The following is a 16436-nucleotide window of genomic DNA, read 5'->3' on the forward strand; positions in this document are numbered from 1 at the left end:
ACGAGCCACCAGTGGTGCTCATTTGAGTTCTCAACTGCTCCACAAAGTCCGGATTTGTCTGCTGCATTTGCTGTGCAAACTGCTGACCACTGTACAAATTAAATTCAATCTTTCAAACCTAATATTAATTAATTCTAATCTTCTAATAACTTAATTTGATAACATCCCTAACGTTATCATAAAAAATTATAGATTAACAAAATTTTGATATGTACATAATAAATATAAGCACTCAGGATATGCATATATCGAACATTGCAGCAAACACATTAACAAGACAAGAGTTAATAAGTTCATAAAAATAAAGTTTATATTGAAAATGTGAGATAAATCACATCCATAAAATGCTTTTAAGCAAAAAAAAAAGAAGAGAACTAACACTTCTAAGAGCCTGTTGATTCCTGTGCCAGTGCCAGCGTCGGGACCTCCCGTACCGCCCCCTAATCCTTCCTCACCAGTTTCGGGACCACCGGCACCCCCTCCCAATCCCGACATCATGTTCACCATCCTGCTCAGTTCAGAGAAACCAAAAAATATATATATAGAATGATCAAAATATAATGTAGAATGTAGGAATGTGTTAACTATTCAGAATGATTAATGAAATTAAATTTAAAGTGCTTTTAATGGAGTTTAAAATTCAATGTGGTAGTATCAGAGATTAAACTAAGATCAATGAACTGAACAGAGGAGGAAAGGTCTGCTGAAGAAATAATCTTACATTGATTGCATCTGAGGATTTGAGAGCATTGTGGTGGCCTGCATGGAATGATACAAAAATGAGAAAAAGTTCAGATAAATATTATGAATGGACAAGCAAATCTACATGAGTTAGTAGCTAAAAACTATTTATAATGTATGAATTACAAATAAAATGAAAATAAAAGTTTATTATACCTAAAAAAAAACTGACCATATTCATGAGCATGGGATTGTTCAAAAATGAGGAAAAATCCATTCCACCGAGATTTAAACCACCAAAACCCATTCCTGGTGTTGGCCCAGTACTCTGCCATGGCATGAATAGGTGGGTGAAATTATGGGAAACATTAGGATAATAATTAACCAATTAATAATTAATAAAAAAAATAACATTTGTTGTTTCTGATCTGAGAGACTGCTCTGCCATCTTGAGATTTTCTTTGTAACTCTCGTTCGAGGGGTCCAGTTCGGAGGCCTTCTTGTAGCAATCCTTGGCCTGCTGGTGTTGGTTCATAGCTGAGTGCGCTAGTCTGGAAAAAATTAGAAAATTTAGTTATAATAATGGTTAAGCAAATGAATAAAATAAATTGCAAGACAAACCCTTTTCTGCCATACGCCTTGGCATAGGTTGGATCAATTGATATGGCTGACTGGCAGTCTTCTATGGATTTTGTGTGGTTTCCAAGTTTGCCATAGGCAGCAGCTCTGCACGGTTATGAAAAACAAAATTACGAATATCAATATTTAAAAGATCATGCATGTTTGATGTGTGGTTCAAAGAATGGAAAAACATTTGGACAGAATGCATACCAGACTATTCCATCCATACAACAAGCAAACACACATGAACCATTCATTCAATATGCGCACCAAAAAAACTTCACAGACATAATATCACAGACATTATCACAGACAGATAAGAAATCTGATGTAATAATGGTCGATTTTTTTTGAAAGTATATATCATATTATTTTGAAAAACTTAGCACACTCACCTATTGCAGTAGTAGACAGCATTCCTAGTATCATTCTTGATAGCCTCTGTATATGATTTGATGGCTTCATTATATAAATCTTGCTTCATATACTCATTACCTGTTTAATTTTATAGAAGTTCATGATGTACTAATATGTATGATACACATGATATGACATGATATGATGCAACATGATATATAACAAGATACAGAAGATGAACGTATAATTTTGTTTATAATGTAAGTAAAATATATAGTTACGGTTACATATCCATAAAACTTTTATATGATCATGCATTTGAATATAATCAATAGTATTTTAATAATTTACATAAGAGTAAAACAATAAAAAAACTATCAAACCAAATATATATACAAATAACCTAACAATAGATTGAATAAACTTGTAACTTAAGTAAGATACCTTCAGCTTTTAATTTTTCTGCTAGAACTTTGTCACAGGCCGTTGGAGTTGCCTGTTACAAAATAAATTCATAACACTAAAATAACACTGAGCAGGAATATAAATTAAGTAACACAAAGTTTGATAAAGACTTATTCAATTTTCAATTAAATAATCAGTTTTAATAACACGGGATGTACAGAGTAAATCAGTAAACAGTACAATGATAAAAATTAATAAAGGGCTACTACAAAGCTTGTAACACAATACAGGAAAGTGAACAGTAAAATTAATTTTTTTCAAAATGATGCATAATCAACCATCTTGATCTTACTAACGAGATGATTCAATCCGGCGTTGAAGATTTGTGGCAATGAAGCAGGTAGGTTGCACTGTGCAATGGCATCAACATCTCTTATACTGATTTGGTAGGCTGATTCCAAGCACTGTGAAGCGACTGAGGAAATTTAATTAATTTATCAATTATTTAATTGAATATTTGAAATTGATTAGACGTGATACAACAAAAAATGGAAGACCTTCTAAACTTTCTATGGCATCAGGTGAGAGATCAGGAGAGCGCTGCTGGTCATCAAAAAAATATAGGATGGAGAGAACAAGTCGCCTTGTGTCGTCCATTTTTCAAATTGTACAAAAAAATAATAATTAATTAATTAATTTTTTTAAATGGTGATTATTTGCGACGAATACAGAACAGAACGGTGATTTAGAAAAACTCTCGGCAACAAAAATAACGATTCGAAAACGGAAACTGACTAAAAGCGAACTTTTTAAACCATGACGATGCGCGTTTAAAAGGAGAATCAACATTAATCTGCTTATAGCAGATATTCAATTAAATTGAAGTGTATAAATCAACCAAATATAAACCAAAATCTCGATATGCTTTTTAATAAGTGACAAAAAATTTTTAAGACTGAATTTAAACAAAAAATTATTAATGTAAGCTTCATTTCAAGAAAATCATTTCAGGTGCTGTCATTAATCTAATGCAAAATTAATAGAATAATTGAAAAAAATCTATCTTCCACGATTGAAGTAGCCGGCATTGAGAAGATGTAGAGCGCCCCTGGAGGCAGGTGTACATCATTACCCCTGACAATAACAATAATAATAATAACAACAACAACAGCAACAACAATAATAATAATAATTATTATTATAAACGAAATCCTGATCCAAAGTTTCGTTGAACGTGTTTGACTCTTATGGCATAATTAATCTTTATTATCAATCAATTATTTATTATGATTTTTATTATTTTATTAAAAACATTATAACAATACACATACCTATACACCAATATACAATACATGTACAACATACATAACATATACAATACAAAAAATATACATAACACATACATTCGTCAGTCAGCAATGTTTCATGCTCCACTGAGCACCCGTGACTCAGATTGCATGTAAATAACGTGTTCTTGTGTGCTTTTGTGTGTGTTTGTATGTGTATGCGTGTATATATATGATCTTGTTTGTATCTATGTATATGTGTATATATGTATGTATATATAATTTTAATATTTAATATATGTTTGCACTCTTTCTTCTATAACAATATATATATATATATATATATATATATATACATGTATATATATATATATATATATATATATATATATGTATTTATATGTGTATATATAATTAAATTATGCAGTCCTCTGTTTAGTACATACATCTCGTTTAATTGAAAAAGCGCCTATCATGAACGACATGTTCGTATTTATTTGTATGTGTTTGTATCATTTTTGTATCACCTTTGTATCATGTTTGTTTTTTGTATTGTATGCGCATTGCGTGTTTATGCGCACAAAACAAAAACAATCACCAAACATGAAAAGGAGACGATACAAAGTTACCTACCTATTGTCAATTATTTTTTTCTAAGCTTTTATTTAATTCCAGTCATGGCTTGCTTATGTTCAATTAACTCAGATCTCACCTTGTTGTTTTGTTTGCTTGATGCTTCATCTTTTTCTCCTTTTTTCTTTGTAATGGTACAAATAGGTAGATTTAATTCGAAAGTTGAGCTAATGGAACATAGGTAGGTGAGTTAATTTAGTTAACATAGGTAAGTATGGGACTCTATTCTTTCATTCTTACTTTCTAGTTTATTTGTGTTTTTAGTTTTGTTTGTTTTTTGTTCAACACAAACCAACAACAGCTATCAAACACAACATCAACACAATATTATTTTCTTATTTAAACTTAGGTGTATCTCTTTCGTGTTTTATTTTATTATAATTTGTCTACGGTTTCTCATAGTAAGTTAAAATGTATTTTTTTTCTTTTGTATATCTCTTGTATTATTTATGTATGCATTATTTTTAAGTTGTGTTATTTGCGTATCTATTAGGTATCTATAGATATCTATTAGGTAGTATCTGATAGTATCATTTCTGTTTGGGCTTTATTCGTTTGCAGTACATATTAACACATTTTCTTGCTTGTATTTTTTTCACATATTAGTGTGTGTGTGTACCTAATTGGATGGAAGAACATACCTGTGTTTGCCTATATCTACCTGCTTAAATTTTGAGTAGGTTGTTTCTTTGTATGTAAATTTGTTTGTTTGTAGTATGATGTATGTATGTATGTTAAAGTATGTATGTATGTATGCATGTATATTGGTTTGTTTGTATATATGTATTTATGTTTGTTTGTTTATTTGTATGTATGTTCGTCTCGTTTCGTTTTGTATTTTCGCTTTTCTGTATTTACTTAATAAAAATTTTGAATGCATTTTAGTAATAATTGTATGTTTACTTGTTTGAAAGTGCCTGATAAAAAGATAGCGCCAGGAGTGTTGATTAGTTTAATATTAGTTTAATAACTATATTTATGTTATAGTTTCTATTTAATGAGCAAAAAGGAAGAGATAGAGAAAGGGAGAGATAGATAGAGAGAGAGAGAGAGAGAGAGAGAGAGAGAGAGTGTGTGTGTGTGTGTGTGTGTGTGTGTGTGTGTGTGTGTGTGTGTGTGTGTGTGTGTGTGTGTGTGTGTGTGTGTGGTGTGATTAAATTTTTAATAATGCGTTTATTCGTCATTATTCTCCCATGCTTCTAAGATGTAAGAATTCAGTCTCCATTTAGTAACTCTCGCTAATAATGAGCAACAAACACACGCGCGCGCGCACAACACACACACATACTCACACACACGCACACACATACACACGCACATAGAACATTGGTTTATTATTATAAATGATAATTGCGCGAGTGAGTGTGTCTTCTGCTGAATGAAACAATTGAAAGCTTACTTACAAACTTTGCTAACCAATGATCACCAGCTCATCTGCATACAACAGTTACTTTAAATACACGTATACATTCACTGTCGTGGCTGAAAGTTTCTGCTTAAATTGATTTCAAATTACTCACCAATTTTGAGAAAATGTTTGACTGTATTGTGGACGGCTGTGTAAAAGGAAAATGTTAATTAACTTCAAATCAATCTAGTATATTTATTTGTAAATTTATTTTATATTGATTTAAAAATTTATTAATAAAATGTGGCGGAGAATTATTTGGTTTATTTGATGAATTCGTTCAGTTGGTTTTCATTAAGTTCTACTGGTACAATTCGATACGATACAATACGTATGAAACGAAACGAAACGGTGCAGTACCTACAACTAATTAAACGTTCATACACCTATTAAACGCTCAGATTTACACAGAGGCACAATAATTAATCCATCACAATAAAACATTCATGACAAACATAGGTTAGGTGGATTGCCTATTAAAGCACTCTACTGAGAAAACAAACTCATCTCACACATGCATATTAAATCATTCGTTTATTTATATATATTATATATATATATTAACAAGTTAATGTTAAACATTCACTTATGCATATATAATATATACACTCACACACACATATAAATATATTTAACAAAGATGTATATATACATACATATATACACATTCGCAGGCATGCAAACATCCCAATAATTATACACATACGCACGCACACACATGCAAACCAACATCAAGATATATACACACACATACAGACACACATATAAACACAAACAAATATGTATACAAAGACAACACATGTGAATGTCAGCAGCACGGTAAAGCACTACTTGCACCTTTTAAGCAAAGTCAGTCAGCACATTTAATATTATCTTCCGGGTTAGCAAATGTTTAATTTTGTGTGGATTTTTCTGTTTAATTTTGTCAAAAAAGTTTTTATTAATGTTTATTTGATTAAATATAACGATTGAATTTCGTTAGTCAATCGATTTTATCTAAATTTTGACATTACGACACCTATATATGATGATATATGATTTATATATAATGTAATGAATAAGTCAATAAATAAATAAATTAGATTTTTTTATATATCAGATAACGATAAGAGATCATTGTCATTATTTATAACATAACGTTTTTTAAAATATTTGTTAATTAACTAACGTTCGTAACTTTATTAATTGTTACTATTACAAAATGTTTCATTCAATCTAGCTATTGATATTTCATAATTAATTCGAATTAATTATAATTAATTATTATTTAGTTAATGAAAATACTGAAACGACACTTTTTCAGATCTAACTTTATTTTATCGATTCCATAATTTCAACTCCTAAAAAGTAAATCTCAACCAATAATATCGTTATTTTAAATGAATAACTCCTAAATTTAACACACTCTGCAGATTGCAACAACATCAGAAGCACACTTAAGATTAAACTTTTTTTGGAATCAAACGAAAGAACGAACAAAAACAATATGGCTAAAAATTGTGGAAGATGTAACAAGGTTGTCTACCCGGCAGAGGAGCTCAAATGCTTGGATAAAGTTTGTCCTATATTTGCAAATTTCTTTTTTAAACTTTATGTCAATTTAATTATGTCAATATAATCTACCCTCATTCATTTTCATGTGAAAATTCATTCATTTACAATAAAATTAACATTAAAAAATGAAACATTAAATCGTAATTTAAGAGTGTTTAATTCATAAATCAATTGATTGATGAATAAATAAAGAGAGAATTTGACTCTTAGGCTCTCGTTCTCTCTCTCTCTCTCTCTCTCTCTCTCTCTCTCTCTCTCTCTCTCCTCTTTTACACACAAACAAACGCACAAACACACACAGACCTGGCACAAAATGTGCTTCAAATGTACCGAATGTGGCATGCAGCTGACTTTGAAGAACTACAAAGGGTTCAATAAACTGCCCTACTGCAATGCGTTAGTACCACACACATCGAACTTATTTCGTAACCATTTTTAACTTAATTATTTACAAATTTTATCATAATTATTATTATTATTATTACTTGCGTTATCTATCCACACACACCCACACACAGCCACACACACACAGCCACACACACACAAACACAAACACACACAGCCACAGTCCACAATTGAAAGCGACGACAGTAGCGGAGACACCGGAGCAGAAGAGGTTGAAGCAGATTTCGGATATGAACAGCCAGGTCGGTTACAGTGAAAATGGTTGTAACTTTTAAACACACACGTACACACTTACACACACATCACGCACTTACAAACACGTACGTACACACGCACTTACACATACCTGTACACGTAAAAATCTGTACACACCCAAACGTACACATATATATGTATACATTCATTGGCAGACGTTAATATTAATTATTAATGCATAAATATGCGAGCAGACAAAAGCACAGCCACCTCAACACGCAATACAATCATTTATGAACACCACATACCAAAGGCAAATCAGCTAAACTTCACACACAGCCACACATTGTAACACACAAACACACACATGCACACCCACTCTCTCTCTCACACACACATACATACACAAACTCACCCACACACACAAATTCACACACACACACAAACAAACCAGGTTCTGTACCAAAAAGATTACAAGAGTAACTTGGGTAACGTAACGTCGATTGCTGATGATCCTACCACACAAAGAGTCAAGCAACTCGGCAACCTTAGTAATGTTAAATATGCTGATAATCGCAACGAAGGTCACTTTATTATTATTATTATTATTATTATTATTATTATTATCATATTATTATTATTTTATCATCATCATCTAAATCATCACCCTTATCATCATCGTCATCGTCTTCTTCCTCAACTTAATATTTTCATAATAGGCCATTATAATTACCTAAGAACTATTATTAAAAAAGGGAGCTAGATCCTATTTTGGGCTTTGATCGCCATCATCCTGCTTCTATATACTTATAAATTATAACTATAACTATTATTATTATTGTTGTTGTTATTATTATTATTGTTATTATTACTTTTATTACTACGGTAAACGCTTCAATAGGACACTTATGTGAATGAAATAACGTAGCTAAAGACAGTAATTGCTTAAAATACAAATTTGCGTTTGAATAAAGCAAATAATAATCATTAATATAATATTATTAAGAATAATTAAAATAATAATAAAGATAATTATTAGTTTAATTATTATTATTTACATTATTGTGCTTTATTTGAAACAGGCGCCAGTTACACCCGACCAACAAGAAGTGCTACTGATGATGATGGTGGTAATTTCCTCCGTCAATTAATTAATTAATTAACTAATTGATTAATTGATTAATCAACAAACAAATTTATGAATAATATACATGAACGGGTGCATGAATGAACAAATGAAAAATTTAACGAATGAAAGACTGGACAAATGATCGAAAGAACAAATGAAGAGACAAATGAAGAGAAGAACGAACGAATAAATGACTAAATGAATGAATAAACGAACGAATGAACGAGCGAATGTATTTACAGAACAGGAAGGCCATGGATACGGAGAAGAAGTTCCTTACCACCAAGGAGGAGAGGGCGGAGAAGGTGGAGATGAAGTGAGTTTCTCTCAACAAATTTATTATCATCAATTATCACCACATCATGATTATCATCCCATCGTAATTATCATCATCTTGCAAACTTGTATCAAAGCACGAACGTTAATTCAAACGGTCATATTATTATTCAATCAAAGCCATTATATAACACGCAGTTAACTCAGCTTCAATCAATTTTATGACTAAAGTTTCTTAAAATCCATTTTAAACTTTGCAAACGATAAATGTTAATATTAGCAACATAACAATGTTGAAATTAATAATAAATAAACGATCAACAAACAACTTAGGGCCTGTGCTACAGAGCCATGTTCGATTACGACGCTACGGATTCAGACGAAGTGAGCATAGCCGAGAATGACAAGATCATCAACTGCGAGGTCATAGACGAGGGCTGGATCATGGGCACCGTCGAGAGAACCGGCTCTAGAGGGATGATCCCCGCCAACTACGTCGAGGCCATGTAGTTTTTAATTATTTTGATATAATTCGCCCGTGAGGCACGATGAGAAAATTAACTATTTTCTGTAGCGATCATGATTAATTCTGATCCACTATTAAGGCTTTCAATTATTCGTATGTTTATTGGATGCGTAATTAAGATGAAGTTTAATGGAACATAATTTGCTTCGTTTTGGCTTTAATTTTAATACTTTTGTTGAGAATTTGAATGTATTTTTTGTCATATATGAAAATTGTAATAACATTTTGGCGAAATAAAATAATCAAACTATGTTTAATTTGTTATTTTTCACATAGGCTAACTGAATTAAAGATCATACCGCCATTTCAAAAAACTAATTTATGCATATTTGTTCAATTTAACGGTGACAAGACAAGAAAAACAGTAAACCTTAATTATTACTGAGTTTATTACAAATTAAAAACGTAAACCACAAAAACGGACATATCTGAAATTAAGAACACAAACACATGCATGCACGCACACACACACAATCAATTATTTTTTTCATAAATCACTGCTGCATTGGCTCAGCTTGCTTCTGCCCTTGCTTCTCAAGTTCTGTCCTGAAAGGAAAACATTTCTTATAAAATTAAACCTTATTTAAAAAAAAATTAAAAAAACCAAAACAATCGATGAAAAACGATTTAAATAATGTAAAAATATAATTAATGTACCTTAGTTGTTGTGAGAAGTCATCCTCGACGTTATCATCATCCCAGTTGTCTTCCCATACATTGATGTCACCCTGGTCTTCGTCGGCACCTGTCCAATCTGAAAATTTATTTAATAAAAAATATAATAAATTAATTAACTTGGTATAAAATATGCATCACCAAAAGTAGATTTTGCTCACTCATAGTTTTGACATTGACTTATATATACTGGGAGTTACTCATGTCATGTTTATGTTTCAAGTGATAATAAAAATAAATGACCAAAATATCCTGACTATTTTTAGAATCATAATCCTATCTTGAACAAATTTTTACTTAATGAATAAAATTTTATAATAAATTAAATAAAATCAAAAAAAAAGTTAAATCTTATTTAAAAAGATGTACTAGACTAGTCTAACAGACTAGAAGAATTAAAATTTAGAAACAATAAGATAAAGAAAGGGATTAAAAAAAGAAGGGTGCATGAGTGCATGACACTTAACATAACTAACTATAGGACACACTATTTGACTATTACGTACATTTTATAATTTATATAATATTATAATATATTGGTCTATCTATCTATGAAAGCATGACAGGACTATATTTTAGAAACAAGATATTTGTAACCTTCGGTTTGTAACCATTTGTAACCTATAGGACACACTATTTGACTATTACGTACATTTTATAATTTATATAATATTATAATATATTGGTCTATCTATCTATGAAAGCATGACAGGACTATATTTTAGAAACAAGATATTTGTAACCTTCGGCTGGAAATTCTTCAAATTCGTCATCTTCTTCTAACAAACCAAGATCAAGTTTTTTATTCTGTGCGTCAGCCATCTTCCGAAACCAATTTTATACGGAGAAAGGCTCACAAAATCTAAAAAAAATAGTAAAACCGAAGTTAAGTTGGGTAAGATTGCAAAACAATGTTCATTGATAAATTTTGGTTTTTTTTGAACCCATGGATATATATATATATATATAACCATGTTTAAACCATTTTCAAATGAATTTTTATTTTATAAGTTAATAAAAGGTTTAATTTAACGTAATAAAATTATAGTTCAATAAAAATTTAGCTATTTTATAATAATAATTTAAACGAAACTGCGTTTTATATAAAGGAAAATGTTTTTCAATTAACAAACATACTTGGTATTCCATAATGTGATGTTTTTTGTACTAATTTAAAACATCATTCTATTTTCATTCAGGCGCTGGATTTGTTTTTCAAAATAATTAAAAAATTAACAAATAAATATTAATTTAGGCAAATTTTTGTTTAATTTACAATTTAAATATTAATAATTAAAAATGGAAGCAGTTAAGGAATCATTTTTCACAAATTTGCTTCTGTTGGAATTCGATCCATTGGCTATGGGACTCAAACACAGGATTGCTTTCAACAAGTTGTTCCCATTGGTCCCATGTTTATTTTCTATCTTCAAAAACAACCAATAATTTCCGGATTTTTTCAATTTTTATAATTTATTCCACTCATTTGAAATTGTCAATTTATAAATCTATTAAGTATTAGGCATTAGCTATGTAAATAAATAAATTTTTGATCATACTATTAAATAGTAACTATTTCTATATTATATTTTCCTTGCATTTGACCTGATTTGGGTTTGTAGTTTGAAACTGCACTGTGTACTATACTGTACCAATGGTTTTGTTATAATATAACAATAACTTATAGTTATACAATAGTTAAATAATATAGACTTAAATTGAATATTATAAAAAGTAATATTTTATATCAGTTATTCATTATTGTATGCATATTAAATTTAAGTTAATTGGTTATTAAAATTAAATGTTTTAGTCATAGCTAATGATCAGTTATTCATTAATTAATTTATAAACACAATGTAGGGACATGTTCATGCTTCCAAATAAGAAGGCTCTGGATGAGGTGCTCTATTTTCTCTTCAACAAACTGGACCCAGTCAGGTGCTACTCTGATTTCAGGTTCTAAAAAATTTAAATAGAATAATAAATTAATTAATAAATATTAATTTAATATTTAATTTTAAAAGTTCATTCATGTTTGGTAGATTGCAAAGATTATTGAATGTTAAAATGTTAATAAATTTAAAAATTTTTTTAATTTTTCAACTAATCTAGAGATTGTTGGCCAATATTGGATAAAAAACAAGAGCAACATTTTAGAAGACAAGTAACTAACTGGCTCAATCAAATCACTAAAGTTAGACATTTTCATTTATATTTCTAGCTATATTTAGTGACCTCATTATAGTATAATAACCTCATTATAATATAATAGCTACTTCATTGTAATATTATAATTTCAGGTTGATCCGCAGGCCAACCTGCCTAGATTAGTGACAATATTTTTATCACCCAATGGTGACAAACTCTACAATTACCTGCTCTCATTTTCGAGATATGTTCTACAATGTTCTTTGTCCTCCAAGTTTAGTTAGTTTTTTTATTCTTTAGTTTTCATTATTATTATTATATATATTTTAGTTATTATTATTGTGATTGTTTTTGTTAAATTATAACAATTTTTCAACTTATTTAAACCTTATTCATTTTTGTAACTAACTCCCAGACAAAATGATCTGCAAGAATTTCCTTGCCTTTCCTCCCCAAGTGGCATCACAAAGTACTCAACTGATTAGTGAAAATATTGAAAGAATGTTGACAGCGGCAGCAAACGTTGAGGCCAAGAAGCATGAATCGTCTGTCAAAGATTTGGAAAGGGCTCAAAACATGTGGCAAGAATATTCAAAGTTTGTGCTTGTTTGACTGACTGCTGATTCCCAATTTTGTTCATTTGCTCAATTTCTTCATTCTCCTGAGAAAAACAAAACTAAACTTATAGTGAGACAGTGTTGAGGTACAGAGAAGACGTGAAATCCATCAGAGAGTTGGAGCAGAGAATTTGGCAAATCAAAAAGTAATCACCTCTCATCATCATGATCATCATCATTATTATGATTATAATTATTAGTATTTTATTCTGTATTTGTTCATATTGTTTTTATTATTATTCATATTATTGTTAACATCATTAAATATTTTTTTCATACTCTTTGAATGATGTATCTATTCATTTCAGATCCATTTCAAATATTCCCAAGCAATATCTTGATATATCAGCTGAAAGAATATCTAAGGTATTATCATCATTCATTTAATATCATCACATTATCATCATTGTGATATCATAAAATTCATTCATTATGAAGGTCTTATCATTCATTTAATATCGTCACATTATCATCATTATGATATTATATCATTCATTCGCTATAAAGGTATTATCATTCATTTAATATCATCACATTATCATCGTGATGACATTATATCATCCATTCGCTATAAAGGTATCAAAGGAAGTGGATAAATTAACCTCAGTGGCCTCACATGTTCTCAGCAATCGAGATATAGTATCATCTTTCGTAGATGGCAGAGTCGGAGAGCATAGGTTGGATGCTAATGATCTGAAGGTTTCGATATCAAAGGAATTTATGAAGAGATGCAAGCAACAGTTAGTTAATGTAAGTTAGGAATTTTTTGGATTTGTTTATTTTTAGTTGTGGTGTTTTACAGTTTGTATGTGGAGGTGCTAGGATTTTTTTTTTTCACGAACAAACAGCCTTTTTTCAGATAAATTTATATCTATTTAGAAAACAATCTATAAAACAAATTAAAATAAATTAATTTCATTTATTTTTTCAGAAAAATCTCAACAACTTATACAGAGATAGAAAGCTAGACCTTATGAAGTGAATATTTAACATTGAATTCACATTATAAACAATGACATGACAACACATATACACATACACGCACACACACACACGCACACACACAGGTTTATTCAGTTGTCAGATGTTAATTTGAAACATCTCAATGACACCATTAAGAAAGGTGATTGGCTATACCATGCTTCCATTATTATTTATTACGTGAAAATATTTTACAATAATTAATCTAACAAATACTATAATTTTGTTATTTAATTATTATTTTTTAAACACAATTATAATTTTAATACTTTCACCTATCTTCAAAACAAGATGGCAGCCAGTCGAGTTTAGATGAGTCAGTGGAGAAGATGAGATTGATGGTTGATAACATGAGAATGAATCTTTTAAAATCTCAACAAATTAGGTAACTGGTTGGTAATGACGATGTGGTCGATGATAATGGTGATGATTAAGATGAGGATGGTGAAGATGATAATGATTATGATGATGTGGATGAAGATGAAAATGATGACGCAGATGATGATGGTAATGGTTACACTAACAAAATTTCTCAGCCAAAGCCTTACGAACAAGTTGATGCCTCATATGAAGGCTTCCACAACAGAACTCAGGGAATCAGCTACTAAAGATATCAACAACAATTCTAAACTTTACAAGGTTGTGTTTGCATATTTTTGGCACCATCTATTAGTTTATCTCTTTTTTTTGTCATTCCATTGAGCTATATTTGTATGGAGGAACGTTTTACCTCGGGGGAACTGGGTCTCTGGATGCTAAACGAAGATTGATTGATTGATATATTTGTATGGAGGAATCATATTTTGTTGCATCGTTCTATGCGAAATTTACCAAATTTTTAGGGTACTTTTTAAAGAAAATTTTTAAATTAATAATAAATTCTAAAATCTTAAGAAAATATATACTTTTTTCCTTGATTGAAAACAGTTACCATGTGGTTTCAAGCTCTTCCCTACAGCCTGCCATCTCTTTAAGGATGCTACAGTCAATGTTTCATCAGCAGCAGCAGTATGCAGTCAACAATCATTTATCCCAAATTTATTTCAGTGGGGTAGTATGAGCTCTGAATATAATGAGGGTAATTTTATTCTTTGTTTTGTTTTTGCAATTCGTTTGAGAGTTACCCTATCATTATTTATCCATATTTATCATCATTTGATGATATAAGTCGGATCTAGTTTTCATTTTGTTATCACTTTTTATGGAATATCATTTTTTTCAGCCGTAACTCAAGACGAGGCAAAGTTATTTTTGAAGAAAATTAAAGAAGATGTAAGGAGGAAGGCAAAGACTGCAGAGAAAAATGCTGAAGTAAGAGTGGATAAAAGAAAGCTAAATAGAGATAGTAATGTGGATGAGGGTAAGGACAGTCTATCCAATACCTCAGTCTCCATTAATAATCCACAACAACTAACGACAATGAATGATAAACCAATGACATCAACAACACGGATGTCTTTAAAACTTCAAAAATACATCAACACAAGACAACAACAGCATAAAACATCACAACAGAATGAAATTGAACAACAACAACAAACTCAACAAAGCTACAATCTTGCATCTAAACATGCCACAAATGCTGCTACTACAGACGCTGCCGATGCCAGAGATGATGTTCTAGCAGATAAGGTGACTTTACATTACTTTACATTTCACACTTCTGTCACTATTTTTTTCAACATTTTCATCTGCTTTCTGTTGATTCGTAATAAAATTTCTTAAAAATTTATTTATTTATTTATTCACAAAACCAGAGGGCTAAAAAAAACCACTTATCCGGTAAGAAAAATGAAAAAAAAAATGTTCGAAAAATGAATCGTACGTCTATGAATTAAGTAAAAACATAGGATAATAACAGAGATCGATGCACAATGATCGTAATGAATAATGAAAAAGTTTATAGTCAAACATAGAAGATAACTTCATAACTTAAAAAATGTACTACTGATATTATAATTGGTAAATGATATGACAGTTTTAGCCAACAGAGTTGGTTAGGCATATATGTAAATATTAAACGTAATTTAACAATACATCACATTATAATTAAAAATCTATTTAAATCAATAGTGAGTAAATGATTTTTGAAGACAGCAAGTGAAGTTGAAGACACTACGTCTGCCGGCAATGCATTCCACACTCGGATAATCCGGATACAGTAGAAATATTTTGTTACGTTGTCTCCAGCGTTGAAATCTTGCAGTCGACATGGGTGACCGCGAGTTGACAGATAATGTGAAGGGATGAAAAAACCATTTAAATCTGTGTTGATGAGGTTGTGTAGTATTTTGTACAGCAAGCACAAATCAAGAACCAATCTACGCCACTCAAGTGTTTGTAGTCCTACCGCTTGCAATCTAGACAAATATGGAAGATGACGAATTGACGGAATGAATTTGGTAAATCTTCTCTGAACATTTTCAATCTTGGTTATTTGATATTTGTAGTGCGGATTCCATAGCGGTGAGCAGTATTCAAGTAGAGGACGTACATAACTGCAAAAAGCCTTCACAAGTAGATCCTTATTCTTAGA

At 30.4% G+C, this 16436-nt stretch overlaps 2 protein-coding genes across 2 annotated transcripts; both read left to right on the top strand.

Moving 5' to 3' along the window:
• Positions 1-6171: 6171 nt before the first annotated feature.
• On the top strand, positions 6172-9460 carry HELRODRAFT_179618 (hypothetical protein; the record flags this gene model as incomplete). Its single annotated transcript, XM_009028426.1, has 7 exons — positions 6172-6244; positions 6804-6946; positions 7247-7341; positions 7508-7592; positions 8000-8129; positions 8917-8990; positions 9284-9460. 7 exons carry the CDS (start codon positions 6172-6174, stop codon positions 9458-9460), a joined length of 777 nt encoding a protein of 258 aa, XP_009026674.1.
• Positions 9461-11450: 1990 nt separating this feature from the next.
• On the top strand, positions 11451-15738 carry HELRODRAFT_179619 (hypothetical protein; the record flags this gene model as incomplete). Its single annotated transcript, XM_009028427.1, has 12 exons — positions 11451-11545; positions 12015-12110; positions 12267-12348; positions 12455-12581; positions 12718-12898; positions 12991-13065; positions 13228-13285; positions 13496-13659; positions 14437-14539; positions 14828-14978; positions 15123-15532; positions 15658-15738. The coding sequence occupies 12 exons, from the start codon at positions 11451-11453 to the stop codon at positions 15736-15738; spliced, it is 1623 nt and encodes a 540-aa protein (XP_009026675.1).
• Between the last annotated feature and the right edge of the window lie 698 nt (positions 15739-16436).

The sequence above is a fragment of the Helobdella robusta genome (assembly GCF_000326865.2).
Source record: "Helobdella robusta unplaced genomic scaffold HELROscaffold_55, whole genome shotgun sequence".
Classification (NCBI taxonomy): domain Eukaryota; kingdom Metazoa; phylum Annelida; class Clitellata; order Rhynchobdellida; family Glossiphoniidae; genus Helobdella; species Helobdella robusta.